Here is a 19,061-nt window from a genome sequence, read left to right as displayed (position 1 = left end):
AAAGTCAAACATTAGCCCAGGGAGCAGATTAAGCCTTATATAAACCCTCTTTGGGGGGCAGACAAACACTTTGTTCGTGAGAGAGGTAGAGGAGGGAGCAAGCAGCTGAGCTTCAACCACGAGACCTTGGAAAGGAGCAGGGGGCCTCGCGGAAATCTCAGGGCTGAGGGGGGGCCCTGACCGCCACAGGTGAGGAGATACGCTGCACCCCTTCCTGTTTGTCCCCCCCAGCCCACCTCCCAGGGGGCCCTCTGACAGCGAGGGATCCTGCCCCGGCTTCATTTCTCTCCCGGGTCCCTAGCTTTGAGGGAGCCGGAAGGGACCTTCCAGATTCTAGGAGCGTAGAGCTATCTAGAGCTGGGAGCGATCTGTGAGGCCAGGGAGCCCCACCGCCTCATTTCACAGAAGAGGAAACTGAGGTAAGGAAGGGAGAAAAGAGCCAAGCCAGGAGACGAATGCAAACCAGGTCTTCCGACAAGGCATTTCTCTTTCCCTTACAGCTGCTGCTCCCGGAGTCTCAGTGCGCTCCCCCACCCCACCTCCAGCCCTGCCCTGCCCTGCCCGGGCCAGCACTTCTGACCTCTCCATCAGAGGCTTGGAAGCGGCTCCATCGGCCTCCTTCCTGCCTCCGAGGGACGGGCCATGCTGCACCCGTGAGCCCATCCTCCTGGGTCCCATTCGCACAGGCAGCCGCCTGGGCCCCCTCGCAGCACCAAAACCCACCCCAGGAACTCCCTGGAGGCCCCTGCTCTCCTTTCCTCATCGCTGCCGCCATGACCTTCTCGGAGATCCTAGAGAGGGTGGGCAGCCTGGGGCCCTTCCAGTTCATGCATGTGCTTCTGCTGTCCCTCCCGGTCCTCTTCATGGCCAGCCACAACCTGCTTCAGATCTTTACGGCAGCCACGCCGCCCCATCACTGCGTGCCGGCCCACAATGCCACCTCCCTGGCCTCAGCCCTGCCGGTCGGGCCCAACGGGGAACCCGACCGGTGCCTGAGGTTCACCCACCCTCCGGTGGAAGGGCCGCTGGGCCCCTCCAACACCACCTTCCCCAACGGAACCTGGGGCCACACGGAGCCCTGCCTGGACGGCTGGATCTATGACAGGAGTACATTTGCCTCCACCATCGTGACGGAGGTAAGAAGGTCCCAGACCTGGCCCCGTTCTGCCGGCCTCTGACAACCCAGATGCCTCCCTCCCCAAACCTCCCCACTCTAGTAATAATAATAATAATAGTAACGGTGGCAAGCCTTTCCACAGCGTTTTAAGTCCGTGCATATGCTGTCTTGTCGGACTCTCACAAATACCCTGTGAAGTAGGTGCCGATATTATCCCCATTTTGCAGGTGAGAAAACTGAGGCTCAGCTCGTGGAAGTGATTTGCTCAGGGCCATGCACCCAGGAAGGGTCTGAGGTGGGATTCTAGCCTTGGTCTTCCTGACACCCTTAGTGCTCCCATTTCCATAAAGACTGCGTTTGCAACCCTGTGAGACAGGTAGTACAATCTCTATTTTACAGGTGAGGAAACTGAGGCTCAGGAAGGGTTGGTTGGCTTGTCCCACTGCAGTCACGTCACTGCCAAGTCAGTTTTCCCACCTGGATTCGACGAGCCTTAAATTTCCTTCTAATTCCGACGAGTCTGTGATTCTAAGTTGTCAAGACAAGAATCCAGCTCCTCTTACACCCACCTCAATGCTCTTCCCACGGAGGAGCCCTGGACTTAAATTCAGGAGGAGCTGGGATCGAATCCCACCTCAGACACTTCTAGCCATGTGACCCTGAGAAAATCGTTCACTCTCTGGGCCTCAAGCCCCTCTTCAGTAGAAGTAAGGAAGCTCTGAAATTCTCTCCTTGGTGCCCCTTCTCCCCCTCCGTAAATGGCCCAGCTCTGCCGCCACTCTCTGCGTCTTCTTGACCTCAGCCCGCTAATCCGATCAGGTGATTTGGAGCTGGGAGTGACCTTAGAGGCCAACCCTCTCATTTCATACTGAAGGAAAGTTGCAGAGCCTCTGGAAATGTGGGGCCTGGGTTCAAATCTTGCCTCTCTCAGAAGCATGTGACCTGGGCAGGTCTCTGGGCCTCAGTTTCCTCATCTGTAGAATGGGAGGGTTGGGCTGCCTGACCTCTGAGTTTCCTTCCATTCAATGTCTAGGAGGCTGCCCTCTTGGGGCTCTCAGTCCCTGCTCCCCTAGCCCATCCAGTCCACCTCCTGAGACAGGCAGCCTATCTCTGGTGATCTCAGGGAGGGAAACTCCTGTCACAGAGAAAAAAGGTCAGGGCAGCTGGCCCTCACTCCCCTTCTCCCCTAAACTCTCCTCTGCATCAGAAGGGTCATGGCCCTCCTGGGCAAGCCCCTTCCCCTCTCTGAGGCCGAGCTCTTCCCTCTGTGCTGGGAGGGGCTTGGACCAGACCACCCCTAGAGCCCCTTCCAGTCCTAAGAGTCCACCCGCCAGCTCTAATCTCGGCCCTGCTCTGGGTCTAGGAAGTTCCCTGGGCTCAGCCCCTGCCTGAGTCTCTGATCGCCAAGTTTCCCTGGCCTACTTAGGAGCAAAGCCCCTTCCCCCCTCAGGTCAGCTGATATACTCTTGGAATTTTTCAGCAAGAACTTAGGGGGAAAAAAACCATAAGAAAAAGTCCCCAAGCTTACAAAGGAGCAGTGCAGAGCACCAGGGCCTCACCCAAGAGTCAGAGGAGCACAGACCAGGGCTGGAAGGGACCCGAGAGGTCGAGTCCAGAACTCGGGACCCCAGGGCTTTGATGCCCTGCCCCCCACAGCCTTCTGCCTCTCTCACCAAGGCCAGGCCCCAGTTCATATTGGGGAGGAGGCCGATTCTCCTGAGATTTCTCTCTGGTGCCCCACTCAGAAGTGGGGTTAGTCAGGAACCAAGTATTTATTAAGCCCTTACTATGCACCAGCCGGGGGGGGCCCCAAAAAAAGGCCAGAACAGGGTCACTGCCCTCAGGGACCCCACAATCCAATGGGGGACACACGAAATTGCTGTGGCCTCAGAGGACGGGTGGAGGAAATCCAAGAAAGTCCCCTCACAGAAGGTGGGGTTTGCGCTTAGCCTTAAAGGGAGCTGGAGAAAGAGCTAGTGAAGGGAAGGTAGAAGGGAGGGTGTCCTGCTTTGTCTGGGCGTGCCTCAGCGAAGCCCACGTCCAGCCAGCATGCTTCTGGGCATTCAGAGAGGGGAGGGCCAGGAAATCAGGGGCATGACTCCCACTGAGGCCGAGGGGCAGGCCAAGCGGGACAGTCGAATGGGGCTTGATGGAAAGAGCCTGGGCCTTGAAGTGAGATGGAGAAGCCCCAGGAGAAATCCCAGCTATGCCCATGGCCTCCCCTCTCGTGGCTTCACTTTCTTCATTAGCCAAAGGAGAGGCTTGGGCTGGACAACCTCCTGGGAGGCTCCTTCTGGCTCTAACCTTGGTGACCTGCGGTTCTCTGCCCTGCAGTGGGACTTGGTGTGCAACTCCCGCCAGATGAAGGAGATGGCCCAGTCCTTTTACATGGGCGGCATCCTGGTTGGAGGGATAGTGTTTGGCAGCTTGTCGGACAGGTGATGCGGGGCCACGGCCCTCTTCCACCCCAGGCCCTGGGCCCAGCTTCCCCACCCTGCTCCCAACAAGGAAAGGCCCCTAGGACTCCACTTTCCTGTCAGTCCCAGGCTCTCTTTTTCTCTCTCTGGCCATTCCCTTGGCCTCCAGAAAGGCCTGGGCAGGTGAGCTCCTGGTGGCTCCTGGACAGGAGGTCCCTCTAGCCCTGGCACAGTGTGGTCATAGCAACATGGGCCCAGGCCCCTAGGATGCTGGAGGTGGCCAAGACACTAACCTGAGGAAGTGGCAGAGAATCACTCATTAACCCAAATGTCTAATTGCAAACCATTTCAAAACAACAATTAGCAGCAGGGTGAAGTCCCAGGAAGAAGTTACACAGCTGGGCCCCTATTAGCAGAGGCCCGGGGCAGGCCCCTGGTCTCTGCCGGTGGGGGGGGGGGGAGGCAGTTCAGCACGCTCCCTCGGGCCTTCTCTCCTTCCCTGTGTAGATTTGGCCGGAAGCCCATCCTCACCTTCAGCTACCTTCTGCTGGCTGTCAGCGGCACCTGCTCAGCCTTCTCGCCCAGCTTCCTGTCCTACACCTTCTTTCGTTTCTTGGCCGGATGCAGCCTCTCAGGCATCTCTCTTAGCACTGTGATCTTGTGTGAGTGGCCATCAAACAACGTGGGGGAACGGGACAGCTCATGGCTCTGGGGGAAGCCCAGGGGAAGCTGGTCAGAGGGCTGGAAGAGAGTTGCCCTAAGGTTCAGTGAGGTCACAAATCAAGAGCCAAGAGGGGCTTAGAAGCCACTGGGTCCAGCCCCCCTCAGAGGTCAAACTCCACAGCCATGGGGTGACAGAGGTGGGTTTCAAACCCAGGTCCCCTCACCCCCAAAGTCATCCCTCTTTCCCCCTTTGCCATGGTGACTCCCCAGCATAGATCCTGACCACTTCTCACCACCCATGTGTCCTGGGGACTGTCTCTTGCCCTCTCTGGGTCTCTGCTTGTAAAAGGAGAGGGACGGGCCGCAAGAACTGTTCAATCATGGCCTTCCCTCCTTGGGCCTGGGCTTCTGCACACAAAGGGGGTTGGATTAAATGATCACTAGGGCCCCTTGTTCTACATCCTGAGATTCTAGGTCTATCAGGGAATGCAGTCCATTCCCCACCTTCCAGGGGTCTTTCCCCAGCCTACTGTCTGTGCCAATCCCAGGCAGGCAGCTCTGGGGACCATGGGTGGCAAGAGTGGATAACTGACCTCCTGCCCGCCTGGTCACCTGCTTCTCCCCAGGCGTCGAATGGGTACCTACCCACATTCGGGCCATCCAGTCTACAATCACCGGCTACTTCTACACCATCGGTCAATTCATCCTTCCGGGCTTGGCATATACCATCACTGAGTGGCGATGGCTGCAGTTCGTGGTATCAACTCCATTCTACGTCTTCTTCCTTTCGTCCTGGTATGTGACCCAACAACTTCCCTTTCCCCCTCCAACCACCTCCCCTCACACCCATGACCCATCTGCTTCCAAGGGACCCAGAGCCCCAGCCGCAGCTGAAGCTCCTCTCTCATCTGGAGTACTTTAGAAGGCAAGCCGTTACCCCCACCCCCCAGCCCCCAAGCCCCTAGCCCGCTCAGCCTCCCTTCCCCTGCCTCATCCCCTTAGAGTATATCATCTATCTGGGCTGGACAGCTCTGTGTAGCTTAGGATGTTAGCCCAACCCGAACAGGGACACTAAGAGGCTGGGGGTCCTAACCCAGCCAGCTCCTCAGGGGGCCAGGCACTGAATGCCTCATACGCTCACTGCTCCCCATTTACTTGTACCCATTCCCACATTCTGTCCTCACATGTTCACGTGTGGGCCCCAGGGTCTCTGGAGCTCCCCAAAGTAGCCACTGCTTGTCTTCTGTCTAGCTTTCGTCTCAGGGCCATTGCCTTGATGGGTCAGAAGGTCCCTACCCCTGGTCCACCTCCCCAACCAGATAGAGGCAGGACAGCAGGTCAGGCAAAGGAGGAGGCCCGGCCTTCTTGGATCCTTCACAACAATGGAGTCACTGGAATCCCGGGAGGGGATGGGAAAGAGAACAGTGCTCCAGAGGGGCTGGTGGGAGGTCTGGCCACTGCTGCACCATTGGCCTCTGGATGGAAGAGAGCATTTCAGATTCCTGGGGATCGAGGAGAGGATGAGCAGGATGTTGGGAGGGGGCCTGCCCCCTCCGTCCACCTGGACCCAAGGGACCTGGCTTTGAATTCTGGCTCTAACACCTGCTGACTGTGTGATTCCAGACAAGTTATGTCTGCTCCCCAAGCCTCAGTTTCTTCATCTGTAGAATAGGGTCCATAATCCCGCTACCACCTACCCCACAGGAGAAGCATTGCCTTAAGACCACTCAAAACTTCAGTAGTTATTATTCTTGTTGTTACTTCTTCATCTTTAAGGAAAATTCATCCGGCCTTCTGGTGGAATTGGGGAGGAGCCAGAGGCAGGGTGAGCATGGGGAGGTTGTCACGGTGGCCGGGGTGTGCAGAAGGACCAAGGAAAGTAGAGCTGGTCCTAAGGCCTCCTAGGCCTGGTGTTTGGAGCCCTCACCTCTGGGCTGCCCAATAAACCTGAGAACACTGACCCCATTTCTATGGAGTTTCACAACCTCCATGCAAAGCCTCTGTTCCTAAGAGCCCCCCATTTGTGAGCAAGGAGAGCGTGGATGTTGTCCCCTTCGGCAGGTGAGGTCACTGAGGTGAGCGGCTAAGTGATCCGGCCCAGGTAACATAGCTCCTAAGCACCAGATCCCTCCTGACTCCAAGTCGGAGGGGCTACCTGTCTCTCCGAGACCCCTAAGCCAGCCTGGGCTGTGGCCACACAGGGGAAGACGGCGCTCCTCCTTTTCCAGCATGCAAGGCCGGGAGTCTGAGGGAGTCCTCATGCCCCACACCCTCCTCCTAGCCTCTAAGCTGCAGCCAGGGAGGTGTGCCCACCATCCCATCTTGGTTTGACCCCATCAGATCCGGGCCCTTCCATCAGTGGGAAGCACTGTGGCCTCCAGCTTCAGGCTGACTCTCCCAACCCCCACATTCCTAGGAGGCTGAGCCAAGCCAGAGACACCCCCCTCCATCCCAGGCTCCTCTGCCTTCCCACCTGCCTGGCATACCAGTCGCTCCGCAGCCCCCAGGGGTCCCCAGCTGAGAAAGACGCAGCCAAGAAAACATGGCCCCTGGCCCAGAGGTTGCTTTTGGAAGGGGAAGAATGGAAAGGCAGCTTGTGGGGACACGGAGCAGCAGGAGGGGGAGGCTTGGCCAGGGCAGCAGCGGCTTATGTTTCCTACCCTGTCCCCACAAGCTCCCCCTCCCCCTCAGCCTCGGCCAGCAGGCAGAAGTCCCAGGCCTGACTGGGAACTCAGAGATCATCTGCTCCAACCCCACACCGCCCCCATTTGACAGATAAGGAAACTGAGGTCCAAAGAGAGAAAGGGACTTATCCCAAGGACCTGCAGCAAATCAGTGGCTGAGCCGGGATTAGAACCCAGGTCTCTTGATTCCCAGACCAGCATTCTTTCCCACCCAGGTGGGTGGCTGAGTCTGTTCGATGGCTGGTCCTGACCGGGAAGTCCCCGAAGGCCCTGAAGGAGCTCCAGAGGGTTGCAGCTTTCAACGGCAGGAAGGAAGAGGGAAAGAAACTCAGCCTGGAGGTAGAGGGGGCACGGGCCCTTGGGAGAGGCCCCAGGACATTCAGCAGAGGGGCTCAGGGGTGGGGCCCGGGCGCTGGGGTGGCTGGAGGAAAGCCTTGGACTTCCCCCCACCAGGCAAACCCTTCCCCTTCTCCTAAGATGCCCCTTCAATGAGTGCCTGTAAAGATTAACCTCCTGGCTCAGTACACATGTGATTGGCGGCCAAGAAGGTTCCTTGAGCCAGAGAATTGGTGGCCAGGCCAGGCATTAAAGGTCAGAGGGAGGGGGCTAAGGGCCCAAATGGCTAGAGGCCGGGCAAGGATCAGCCTGAGTGGGACTCCATTGAAGTGGGGCCTCAGAGCAGTTACAGCCTGAGGGGCCCAGGGCAGGAGGAGGAGGAAGGAATTGTATCAGAGTCCTTTACACACAGGAGAGGCTCAGCACAGCCTCAGCCAGGGACACCAGGCCTGGCCTTCCAGACCAGACCCTCAGGGAGTGGGAGAAAGCCAGGGGGCCAAGCCACCCGCTGAGGGCAGGAAAGCTTAGCCAGCCACCAGGAGCATTTGCTAATCACCTACTGTGTACAGAGCTTAGTGCCCAGGTCCGGGACAGATGCAGAAAGTAGATAAGCCCCAGTCCCTTCCTTTACGGATTTCTTCGCATTCCAGTTTACACCAACACAGAGAAGGCCCCAGGGGATAAGGCACCACGTTCCATGGTGAGTGGATCAAGGAAGTGCAAAGTCCAGAACCACAGCTGCTGCCTAAGCCCCCGAGAGGCACCCTGGACAAGGGGTCAGCTAGCTGGCCTCTGCTTCAGGAGGCCAGTGACCTCCAGGGAAAGCAACTTCGTTAGGAAGTTTTTCTTTATCCCATGAGATTCCAGAGCGAAGGTTACAGAATTTGAGGGTATCCAGGAAGCCTTGCTGGAAGAAGTGGCATTTAGGGGCAGCTAGGTGGTGCAGTGGATAGAGCACCAGCCCTGGAATCAGGAGGACCTGAGTTCAAATTCAGCCTCAGACACTTAACACTTACTAGCTGTGTGACCTTGGGCAAGTCACTTAACCCCATTGCCTAGCTCCCCCCCCAAAAAAAAGTGGCATTTAGCTCAGCATTTAAAGCATGAATAGAAATTCAACTCTGTAGGGGTAGAAAGTAGCGTGAGCAAAGGCCTGGAGGTGGGAAAGTACCAGGCAGGCATCTTCAGGAAGGAGAGAGCAAAGGAGTTGGGTTGGATCCTTGAAGGTAGGATAGATCAGGCCACTCTATTTGCAGACAGTAGGGATCCAGGGAAAGACCTTAAACAGAGGAATGGAGTCCATCTATCACTGTGCTGATTTCCCTATGACCCTCTGACTTGGGAGAGACAGCTCCCAGATCATGGGACCAGGGGCCCCAGCAGATTCTAGAGCTCAAATCCTCAGGCTGAGCCCTCAGAGGTCCTGGGAGAGCCCAGCCCCCATCTTGGGGCGGGGCCAGATCATGCTGGAAGGGCATATGTCCCTCTAGCCCACAGTCCCATTCCCTAGGGTTGCTCCTCTGTCCAAGGTGAGGGAAGACCACGTAAAGACTCAGAACATGAACCCGAGAGCTTGGAGTTTATGGTCTGCCCTTGATTCCTGAGTTCTAAGCTAGAGCCCAAATCCTTCTCTTCTTCCCACATCTCTCCCTCTCCTTATCACTCCTCTTTCTCTCTCTCGTCCTTTGTCCCCATCACCACACTTACCATCATCTCCAGGCATCCCACTTTGATGCTCACTGGAGGCTTGAGATTTGCCAAGGGTTCCCCAGTCCTTTATGCTTTTTGAACCTCTCAGTCAAATTGGAACAATCCTTGCAAATAGACTGGCCAGACTGTCCTTATTTTAAAGAAGAGGAATGCAGGGTCCCATGACTTACCCACCATTACCTATGCTTGTCCAGTGAGGATGCGTTTGAGCTGTTGGCTACCAGTCCAAGGAAGGCCCTGTCAGAGAATTCATTCGGGCCATCCCAGGACCTTCCCTAACATTCTGGAGAGAAGGGTACCACTGAGGATCAATATCACCCTCTAGGAAATGGGAGGGATTGTGGAGTGGGGGGCAGGGTTTATACAGTCAGGAGTCCTATGCCCTGGAGGACTGGAATTGATGCCCATTGGAAGAGTGTCTCAGGCACCCCAGTCACGGTGGCTCCTAGGAAATGTGGTGAGTGTAGTATTTCACACACACGCACCCACCCAGGGTCCCTTTGGGACAGAGAAGAAGGAAGGAGTTGACCCTTACCCCGGGCTGCAGTATTCTTAAGGTACCTGTGACCCAAGGTAGCTAACCAGGGGCCTGGCCCTTCTCTGACCCCAGGAACTGAAACTCAACCTTCATAAGGAGATCGCCTCAAGCAAGACCTCCTACGGCATGCTCAGCCTCTTCCAAAACTCCGCCCTGCGCCGGATATCTTGCTGCATCTCTCTCATTTGGTGAGCTGGACACCCTGAAGTACCCAGGAACTTAGTCTGCTTCTCTGGGTGGCCAGAAACAAGTCACTTGTAACGCTAGTGTTCTGACACTACCCCTCACTCACCGACTTACATAAAAGCCCAGTAAAATTTTGGAGGGACTCTCATACAGTCTTTCCGACTCATGCCTCCCATTTAGTAATACATCTGTTTCTGGTTCATTTTTCTCTCCCCAAAGGGCTTTCAGTTCCCCTGCAAGTACTCAGGCTAACAAGACATTGAATACAGGACAGATTTTTATGTAACCCAATAAAAATGCAAAACAGGCTGACTCCCAAGTACTTTGTCAGGAAAATTCTTCTCCCTTCCCACCCCCAACCTGGGGCTAACAAGAAGAAGGCTCTAGCTAGGGAGTGCCACATTACACAGACTGCTAGGCCTCGAATCAAAAAGACCTGAGTTCAAATCCAGCATCAGACACTTAGCTGTCTGGGCAAATCACTTCACCAGTCTGGGGTCATAATAACACCTACCTTGCAGGGCTGTTGTGAAGACCAGATGAGATCATGGTTTTAAAGCATTTGGCACATGCTAGGCACCATATAAAGGCTTATTCCCTCCATTATAGATTTGTTCCTCTCTGTTCTGGGTCTCTATCTCCTCCCCTGGCTGCGTCTGGGGCTAGCTACTCAATGCACGTAGTTCCCTAGGTGTGCAGGGCTCTCTCCAGGACCAGTGCACAATTAATTCTCTTCTGGAGATTTACATTGTGACTCCAAAATCCTCTGCCCCCTTCTGCTATGGTCTCTGTGTCCCAGAGGGCTGAGAAAGTCTTCCAGTGGAAGGGGACAATAGCATCTACCTTCATACGGATAATCCACACATTCTTTCTCAGCCTCAGTTTCCTCGTTTAGAAAATGTAGATTAAAAGAAAAGAAAATGTGGATGATAATAACACCCACTTCATAGGGTTATTGTGAGGATCAGATAAGATCATATCTGCAAAGTGGTTTGCAGATTTTATAGTACTTTGTAAATGCTAGCTATTAGTTTATTTTTATTATTATTATTATTATTATTATTATTATTATTATTATTATTATCTTTGGCTCCAGGCTTACAGCAGCAGGGACCTGGCCATTGCGCTTTCCCATATGTGTCCCAATCATGTTAATAATCAAAGCACATTAAAAAGTCTTTTAAAAATAATCAAAGCTCATGTTTCTATAGTGTGGCATGGCTCACAACCCTCCAGTGAAGTAGAGAATGCGTTTTTACAGATGAGGAGACTGAGGCTCTAGAGTCATATATCAGCCGAGGGCGACACAGCCTGGAAGTGGGTGACCTTGATTTGAGGCCAAATCTCTTAACTATCCACCTCCTTGAGAGCCTATGGGCTCCAGTGATTCCTGCTAGCTGCTGTTGGCTAGCCTAGACCTTCTCCTCTCTAGGTTTGCCACAGGATTTGGGTACTACAGCCTGGCCATGGGCGTGGAGGACTTTGGAGTCAACATCTACATGCTCCAGATAATTTTTGGTGGTGCTGACATCCCAGCCAAGTTCGTCTCTGTCCTCTTCCTGAGCTACGTGGGCCGACGGATCACCCAGGGCGCCTGCCTCCTCTTGGCCGGCACTGCCATCCTGGCCAACATCTTTGTGCCCTCAGGTGAGAAGGTGGGAACCCAGAAGAGGAAAGGGACCTGGGGCATGACTGAATCTTAGGAGTCAGGCAAATTCAAGACACGGTACATAGACAAGGAAGCAGAGACCCATAAAGGCTAGTGATTTATCCAAGGTCACACAGCTTATAAATAACACAGCTAGGATCAGCATCTGGGTCCTCTGACTTCAAACCTTGTGCTTTAATCACCACCCCATGCTGCCTCTCAAGAGTCTCCAGCATGTCTTGGCCTCAGGCTGCCCAGAATTTCATTGTCGGGCAAAGACCCATTCCTGGGCGGTGCACCAGGCAACCTAGGAAGGAATAAATAATGTGTTCTGTGTGTGTGGATCCCAACCTGTGAGCTCATCACTGTGGGGCGCTACCTCTAGCCAAACTCCTTCCACAAGTACAGACAAGCTGCTCAGAGGTAGCTTAGAGTCTTGGAAAATTGTCTGGAGTCCCGAGAAGTGACTCACCCAGGGTCACTCAGACAGTAAATATCAGAGGAAAGCCTTCCTGACTCCAAGAGCAGCATCTTAATATTAATAATAATTACAGATGTTACTGCAGCACTTTAAGGGCTGCAAGACACTTGGCTCGTGTTCTCACAGTTGAGGGTCTCAATATTCCGATGGGGTATTATACCCATTTTACAGATAAAAAAACCAGAAACTTAAAACAATGGCACACAGCTGGTATGTGTCAGAGGCAGGATTAAAACCCAAGCTTCTCCTGCCTTGCTGCAATATGAGGGTTGTCGGCCCCATCTAGATTTCAGAGGGCCAGAGCCCCAGGCTCCTTGCCTTGTTCTCTCTCTGCTCAGAGCTTTGGTTCTCTCTACTAAGGGAATTCAAATACAAAGAGAAAGAAAGATAGTCCCTGCCTGTCCTCAAGAAGCTTACACTCTAATGGAGGAAGACAACACGGAAAAGGAAGGGGCAGGGGAGGGGTAAAAGTGCCTGACTCTGAGGAAATCCAGAGGGAAGCCAGGAGAGGAATGAGACCTGAAGAGGCTTTAGGATGACGGGTTGGGGCAGCGGAGAGGAAGCCAGCACAAGCCCCACCAATCTGCTATTTCCTTTGTTGACAGGATAACTAGCCAGGGAGATCACAGGAACGTTGTAGAGACAATAGATGGACAGGATAGATAGACAGATGGATGGATGGATAGATAGATGGATATATAGATAGACAGACAAATAGACAGGATAGACAGATAGACAGACAGGATAGATAGATAGATAGATAGATAGATAGATAGATAGATAGATAGATAGATAGATGATAGATAATGGATGGATAGATATTAGATAATAAATAGCTAAATGTTAGAGAATAGATAATAGATGAATAGACAGGTAATAAAGAAAAATGAATAGGTAATAGACAAATAGATAATAGATGGAGAAATGTTAGAAAATAGATAATAGATAAATAGACAGATGATAGATAAAAGATGAATAAATAGATGATAGATAGATAAATAGCTAGATGGATGTAAGAAAAAGAGAGACAGAGACAGAGACAGAAACAGAGAGGGTTCACTTGGATTTTATCAGTGCATTCACCAATATGAATTCTGTTCTTACAGAAAAAGTGGAAAGGTGTGAGCTAGACAGTAATACTATTAGAAGTCCAAGAGCACATTTCCTAGTGATCCCCCCTCCCCTCATTCCCTAAGCTCAGCCCGATTTAACGATCACTTGGAGACTACTTAGAGACAGCTAAGTGGTAAGGTGGAAATCTTCTGTCTGCCCCTTCCAAGCTATATGATCCCAGGCAAGTCATAAAATGAAGGTAATGATAGCACCTACCTCCCAGGGTTTTTGTAAGCGCCACATGGGAGCATCTACAAAGCAGTTTTCTTACGAATGCACAGTAGAGAGCATTAGGTTTGGGGACCTAGGGAAAGGGGGAAAGGGTTCAAAGCTGCCGAAGGGCACAAGCGGGAAGCAATTGTAGCAGAAGCTACTGGGAGCCCTGCTGAGCCCACTTCATTGGAATCTAGAACATGGTCTGAATCCCAAGCTTAGAACCTGGCGCCAGCCCAGTGTAGAGCATACTGGGAGTTCCTTTGCCCAGAGTCTAAAATCCGGCCCCCCATCATGCCCCATCTCTTCCCTGAGGCTCCTGAGCCCCCTGACCCCAGCGTCTCAGCACTGTCACCTCCTTCCCCCTGCCCAGACATGTCGACGATACGGACCAGCCTCGCTGTCTTTGGGAAGGGATGTCTTTCCAGCTCCTATAACTGCCTCATCCTGTACACCAGTGAGCTGTATCCCACAGTAATCCGGTAAGGGCCAGGGTCCTGGGCTAAGCCAAAGCAGAAAGGGGGCAGTCTGAGCCCTGGGTGCCATCACTCTCCAAGCTTATCCCCTTCCTACCTTGCTCCCCACCCCCAACCTCCTACTCCTGCACTCCCAAGGTCCTCCCAGCCTACATCACCTGCCAAGTTGGGGGGAGTTTCCAGAAAGGCAGCCTTGGGGCCTTGGCCCCAGCATGCCCCTCTTCCTTTTAGGGAAATAAAAAGGGATGCCCTACACACACACACACACACACACACACACACACACACACACACACACCACACACACACCCTACCAAGCACCAGAATCTTTCCCCTACCCAGATAATTCATATCTCCCCAAAAAGACACTGGACTTACAAAGTGCCAAGGACCGGGCAGAGAGAAGAGTGTAAGTGAGGGAAGTGTTGCGAAGCCCCTTGCTGACCTATTCTCCATTCTCTGCCCTCAGCCAAAGAGGAATGGGCCTGGGCAACCTCTGCACCCGAATGGGCAGTATGGTAGCCCCGCTGGTGAAGATCACAGGCGAAATGATACCTTTCCTTCCAGCCCTCATCTATGGGCTCGTTCCCGTTCTGGGGGGTATAACTGCCTTCTTCCTGCCAGAGACCCTCAACACGGCCCTTCCAGAGACGATAGAAGATCTCGAAAGACGGTCAGCCAACCTTCCCCCACTGTGGCCTCCCTGACATCCAGAGGGATCCCCATTCCTCCTCAGTGCCCCCGCCTTGGATGGGGGGGAGAGACAGAGGCCCCAGGGTTTGCCACAGCAGACTCATTCCCAAAGGGAGACCGAGGAAGGCTACTCGACTAGCTGGTTCTGCCTCTGGTTGAGGCTGCAGGGGTGGTCTGGGAGGCAGGAGAATAGCTGTGTAGTCTCTTCTACCAAAGGGAGACTCAGAAGCCATATCTAGTGAGGACCCCCTCCCGCTCCCACTCCCAAGACGGCGTTATGAGCAGCCCTCTCTCCCCTCAGACACAAACAGAACACTCTCTCCTTGGCCTCACTTGTATCCTGCTCTCTCGGGCATCTGACTCATGCAGAAGTGCTGACATAGTTGGGAACTGGGGTAGGGATGGGGGCAAGGGGGGATGGGAATGGAGATGAAGTGGGGGGTTCGGCCCAGGGCCTGTATCCCCCTTAATGAGGATGACCTTAGGGAGAGACTGTGAGAGGTGTTCTGAGTTTATGCTTTCTCCCCTCCCCCCAAATTCTCAGGAAAAAGCCAGAAGAGACAGAGGTTCAGAATATCCCTCTGCAATCCTATGAACCTGAAAAAGAGACCAGCTGAGAGAAGGACGATGGACAAACGGGAGGCCCCCTTTCCCCATCCTCACCAAGGACCATACTCAACCCCTAGAACGCAGCCGTGGCTTATCCCCCACCCAGCATGGGCTTGGACTGACCTTTGCCACCCAGAGGCCCTGCTCCACCCCACCCCCACCCTAAGCCCTTGGCCAGGGCCATCCTGGGCCTCCGAGTGCCTGAGACCCTCCACAGGGGCTGGACAAAGGGAGGCAGGAATTCTCCACCCTGTGCAGTGCTCCCTCTGTCTCTGTCTCTGATTCTCTGTCTCTAATATACACATATATACAAGCCTCTTCCCATCAGCCCCACTCATAGGATGGGAGGGTGTAGATCTGGGGGGCCCTTAGAGAGAGACGGGGACAGCCAAGCAAGGGAGTGAGTCTGGAGGCCAAGGACCCCAGTTTGACTCTTGCATTTACCATGCCACCTAGGGGACTTTGGGCAAATCAGGCCTCAGTTTCCTCATCTGTCAAATGAAGAGGTTGGAATATATGACCTCCATGGTCTCCTCCAGCTCTAAATCTATGTCCCTGTGTGACCCCCCACCCACCCCCAATTCATGGAGGAGGAAAAGGATGTCGAGTGACTAAGTGAACACCACCAAGATTCGAATCCAAGCCTTCTGTCTCCAAATCCCTGCACCGCACTGCCAACTTCCTCTGCCCAGGCCACCAAGTGGCCTTTGGTCCAGCCGGTCTTTCTGGAGCCCTGCTCAGACATCAACTCCCCCCAGCCTCTGCTTGCCCTCTGCACGGCCCCAGCACCCTTGGCGGCAGCATCAAAGCCCTTTGAGGCCTGCCCCTAGGGGCCTTGCCTTCCTCCCCAAGAGCATTAAAAGCTTCACAGTGATGGGCCTGGGGGTGAGGGCTGACCATACCTATATGAATGCTGGATGTATTGTGTGTATGTATGTATGTATGTGTGTGAGAGAGAGACAGAGAGAGAGGAAACAGAGGGAGGGGAGAGAGAGGAGAGAGGGAGAGACAGAGAGAGAGGAGAGAGAGAGGGAGGGGGGGAGAGACAGAGAGGCAGAGAGAGAGCCCGAGCTAGAAAAGCCCCCAAGCAAGTAGGAAGCTCCCTGGTTCACTCTCCACCAAAGAATGGGGGATTCATCATGTGCACACAGGAAATGGGGGATTCTCTTGCAAAGACCAAGCCCCCTGGGGGGCCAGTGGTTCCAGGTCTTTAAAGCTGTGTCCATGAACAGACAACCATGTTCTATGAGCAGCAGAAGACCAGAAGCCCGAGCAGACATGAACAAAAGTTTTAGTGTTCTTCTCAAATAAAAATTCCAACCAATTCCAGATGAATTGTATCATTGCAAGAATTAGAACGGAAGAATGTCAAAGCCAGAATCAGGGGTCCTGATCTAGAGTCTGACAGGACCTCAACAGCCTCCTCAGTCAACCTCTTCATTTTGCAGATAAGGAAACTGAGGCCCAGGGAAGTTAAATGATTCCCCAAGAGCTCAGCTTCTCTGATGGCGGAGCCAGTCAAGCATTCATGGTCTGCCGTGGGCCAGGGACCGTGTGCTAAGAGTGGCTGACACCGAGTACAAAGAACGAGGCAACCCTGACTCACACTGGGCTTCAATTCCAATCAGGTAGACAGCAAGGCTAAATACAAGCAAACACAGTCTGGTGGCACCATAGTGCACAGAGTGCAGGCTTGGAGTCAGGAAGACTCCTTTTTGTGAATTCAGATCCGGCCTCAGACGCTTACTAGCTGTGTGACCCTGGGCAAGTCACTTTGCCCTGTCTGCCTCAGTTTCCTCATTGGTAAAATGAGCTGGAGGAGGAAATGGCCAACCCGTCCAGGATCTTAGCCAAGAAGACCCCAGATGGGATCACAAAGAGTCGGTCACGACTGTAACAGCTGAGCAGCAGCAACCCAGATGAACGTGAAGTGAATAAATGCTAACACAGGATTACAGAACCTTCGGATTTTGAGCATTGGAAGAAACCTTGGGGACATCTATTCCAACTCCTCCCTGGAAGAAATCCCCACTCTAGGGGCAGCTAGGTGGCGCGATGGATAGAGCTCCAGCTTTGGAATGAGGAGGACCTGAGTTCAAATCCGACCTCAGAGGCATGACACTTACTAGCTGTGTGACCCTGGGCAAGTCACTTCACCCTGATTGCCTCACCAAAAAGGCAACCAAAAAACAGAAACCCGCACTCTAACATAGACAACACAAGATCCTCCAGCCTCTGCCTTAAGACCCCCAAGGAGGGGTTGCCCACTGCCTCTCAAGGCAGCCTGTTCCACTCCAGGAGACCTCTCATCATTAGAAAGTTGTCCCTGACATCCAGCCTCAGTGGGTCCTTTCATAACTTCCACCCAATGCTGCTGGTTCTGCCCTTCGGGGCCAAGCAGAGCAAGTCCTCCATCTGAAAGCCCCGGGATGCTCAAACCCAGTTCTCCTGCCCCTCCTCTCAACTTCTCTTCTCCAGGCTAAAGATTCCCAGCTTCTTCAACCAATCCCCAAGTGACACGGGGTCAGAGCCCTTCCCTGTCCTGGCCATCCTCCTCTGGACACTCCTCCAGCTACTCCATGTTCTCAGACCGTGGTATTGTAGCGGGTGAAAGATGGGATGACTGAGGAAATGAAGGTTCGACTTTGGGGCATATCGATTTATTAAGCAAGGAGTGCCAATTGCGTGACAAGTCAGGTCCAGGCATCTTCCTCAGCTTAGGGATAGTCCCCAAATATAGGGAGAGGCCAACTTTTATACATCAAAAACAATTAATCAGAGGCAGCTAGGTGGCGCAGTGGATAGAGCACCGGCCCTGAAGTCAGGAGGACCTGAGTTCAAATCCACCCAGACCAAACACTTGACACTTACTAGCTGTGTGACCCTGGGTAAGTCATCTAACCCCAACTGCAAAAAAAAAAAATAATCAAATAAGACTGAATCAAAGAAAACAATTAACCAGGATACAACATTAGGTAATAGGATCTCTAATTAGAGGGAAGATTAGGGATCTCCAAGTCGGGAAGGGGACAGTGAACAGGGAGCAGAAAAAGCCTAAGCATCTGTAAACGTTCGGAGGAACACAGGAACAGTAGCTGATTGATCAACGTGGGGCCAGTTTTCAAATAAGACACATGGGCTGCTTGAGCTGCATCGTTCTTTGGATCTGACTGGGTTTGGGTCAGCTAGTCCTTAGTTAAGGATCTCTAAGCCGGGTAGGGGTGGTCCAACTTCCCAGCCGTGCAGTGCTCAGTTCAAACAGGGCAAGCATTTTCTCATGATTCCCGTAATTGAATAAGGTTTTCTCACAAGACAGAAATTAGACCAGATCCATAATTGAATAGAAAGCAAACTGAGCTAGATCCAGAATTGCGTCAGAAGATGGAGTCGGCGTGGTTCATTCAGTTTCCACAATGACCATTTGTTGCAGTTCCCTCAATTTCCCCATTTTGATTCATGGGGAAGTGGGCTGCCCATCCCCCACCCCCCCACCGTGGATCACTTATCCATAAGCAAAACCCGTAAGGCTTTTCATATCATAATCAGAATTACGGAAGTCAGGTTACAGATCAAATTACTTAGAGAACTCACAGTGGGATAATTTTGAGAAGGGAGATTCACGCATCACCAAGGTAACCAAGAAAACTTAAACATAAATACAAACACCATGAAGAAAAGGGCAAAGCAATACAGTGATGGTCATCAGTATTAACTAATATCAAGCCTCCTCGTATCCTAGTAACCCACTGCCGATGTCCATTTACTCAGCCCAACCAGGGAAGGAGTGCCAGATGGCCCACGGAGTCACCTGGGCCCCGGACATTCTGGAACAGGCCTCATTCCAGAGCATCTCTGAAGGAGGCTCTGCTTGTCTGGTTCCAGATCACTGTAGAGATTCCTAGGTAATTCTGATAAAATCTGCCAGTAACAAGACTTAATATGATTTAGTACAATCTCTTAAATTTGGTTTTCCAATAACTAGTTCATGTGATGAAAACCATCTCAAGCCTTATGGCCCTGATCCTACTAACAACAAAGCTTTAAGAAGAACATGAGGGGCAGCTAGGTGGTGCAGTGGATAGAGCACTGGCCCTAGATTCAGAAAGATCTGAGTTCAAATCTGGCCTCAGACACTTGACACTCACTAGCTGTGTGACCCTGGGTAAGTCACTTAACC

The 19,061-nt window shown here is 52.9% G+C and overlaps 1 protein-coding gene across 2 annotated transcripts; it reads left to right on the top strand.

Annotated features, from left to right (window-relative positions):
- Positions 1–86: 86 nt before the first annotated feature.
- LOC110195411 (organic anion transporter 3-like) lies at positions 87–16,213 on the top strand. 2 transcript variants are annotated; one of them, XM_078148144.1, is made up of 11 exons: positions 87–189; positions 501–1,136; positions 3,452–3,555; positions 4,042–4,196; positions 4,824–4,992; positions 7,097–7,220; positions 9,538–9,653; positions 11,084–11,298; positions 13,480–13,588; positions 14,052–14,255; positions 14,577–14,671. In XM_078148144.1, exons 2-11 carry the CDS (start codon positions 774–776, stop codon positions 14,656–14,658), a joined length of 1,641 nt encoding a protein of 546 aa, XP_078004270.1. In that variant the 5' UTR covers positions 87–189; positions 501–773; the 3' UTR covers positions 14,659–14,671. The 2 variants fall into 2 exon arrangements, with proteins under 2 accessions (XP_078004270.1, XP_020823832.1); XM_020968173.2 differs by lacking the exon at positions 14,577–14,671 and adding an exon at positions 14,820–16,213 and having other exon boundaries at positions 88–189.
- The last annotated feature ends 2,848 nt before the right edge of the window (positions 16,214–19,061 follow it).

This window comes from Phascolarctos cinereus, unplaced genomic scaffold (genome assembly GCF_003287225.1).
Source record: "Phascolarctos cinereus isolate Bilbo 61053 unplaced genomic scaffold, phaCin_HiC Scaffold_9;HRSCAF=440, whole genome shotgun sequence".
In the NCBI taxonomy this organism is placed as follows: Eukaryota; Metazoa; Chordata; class Mammalia; order Diprotodontia; family Phascolarctidae; genus Phascolarctos; species Phascolarctos cinereus.
This window is presented reverse-complemented; position numbering and strand designations above follow the sequence as displayed.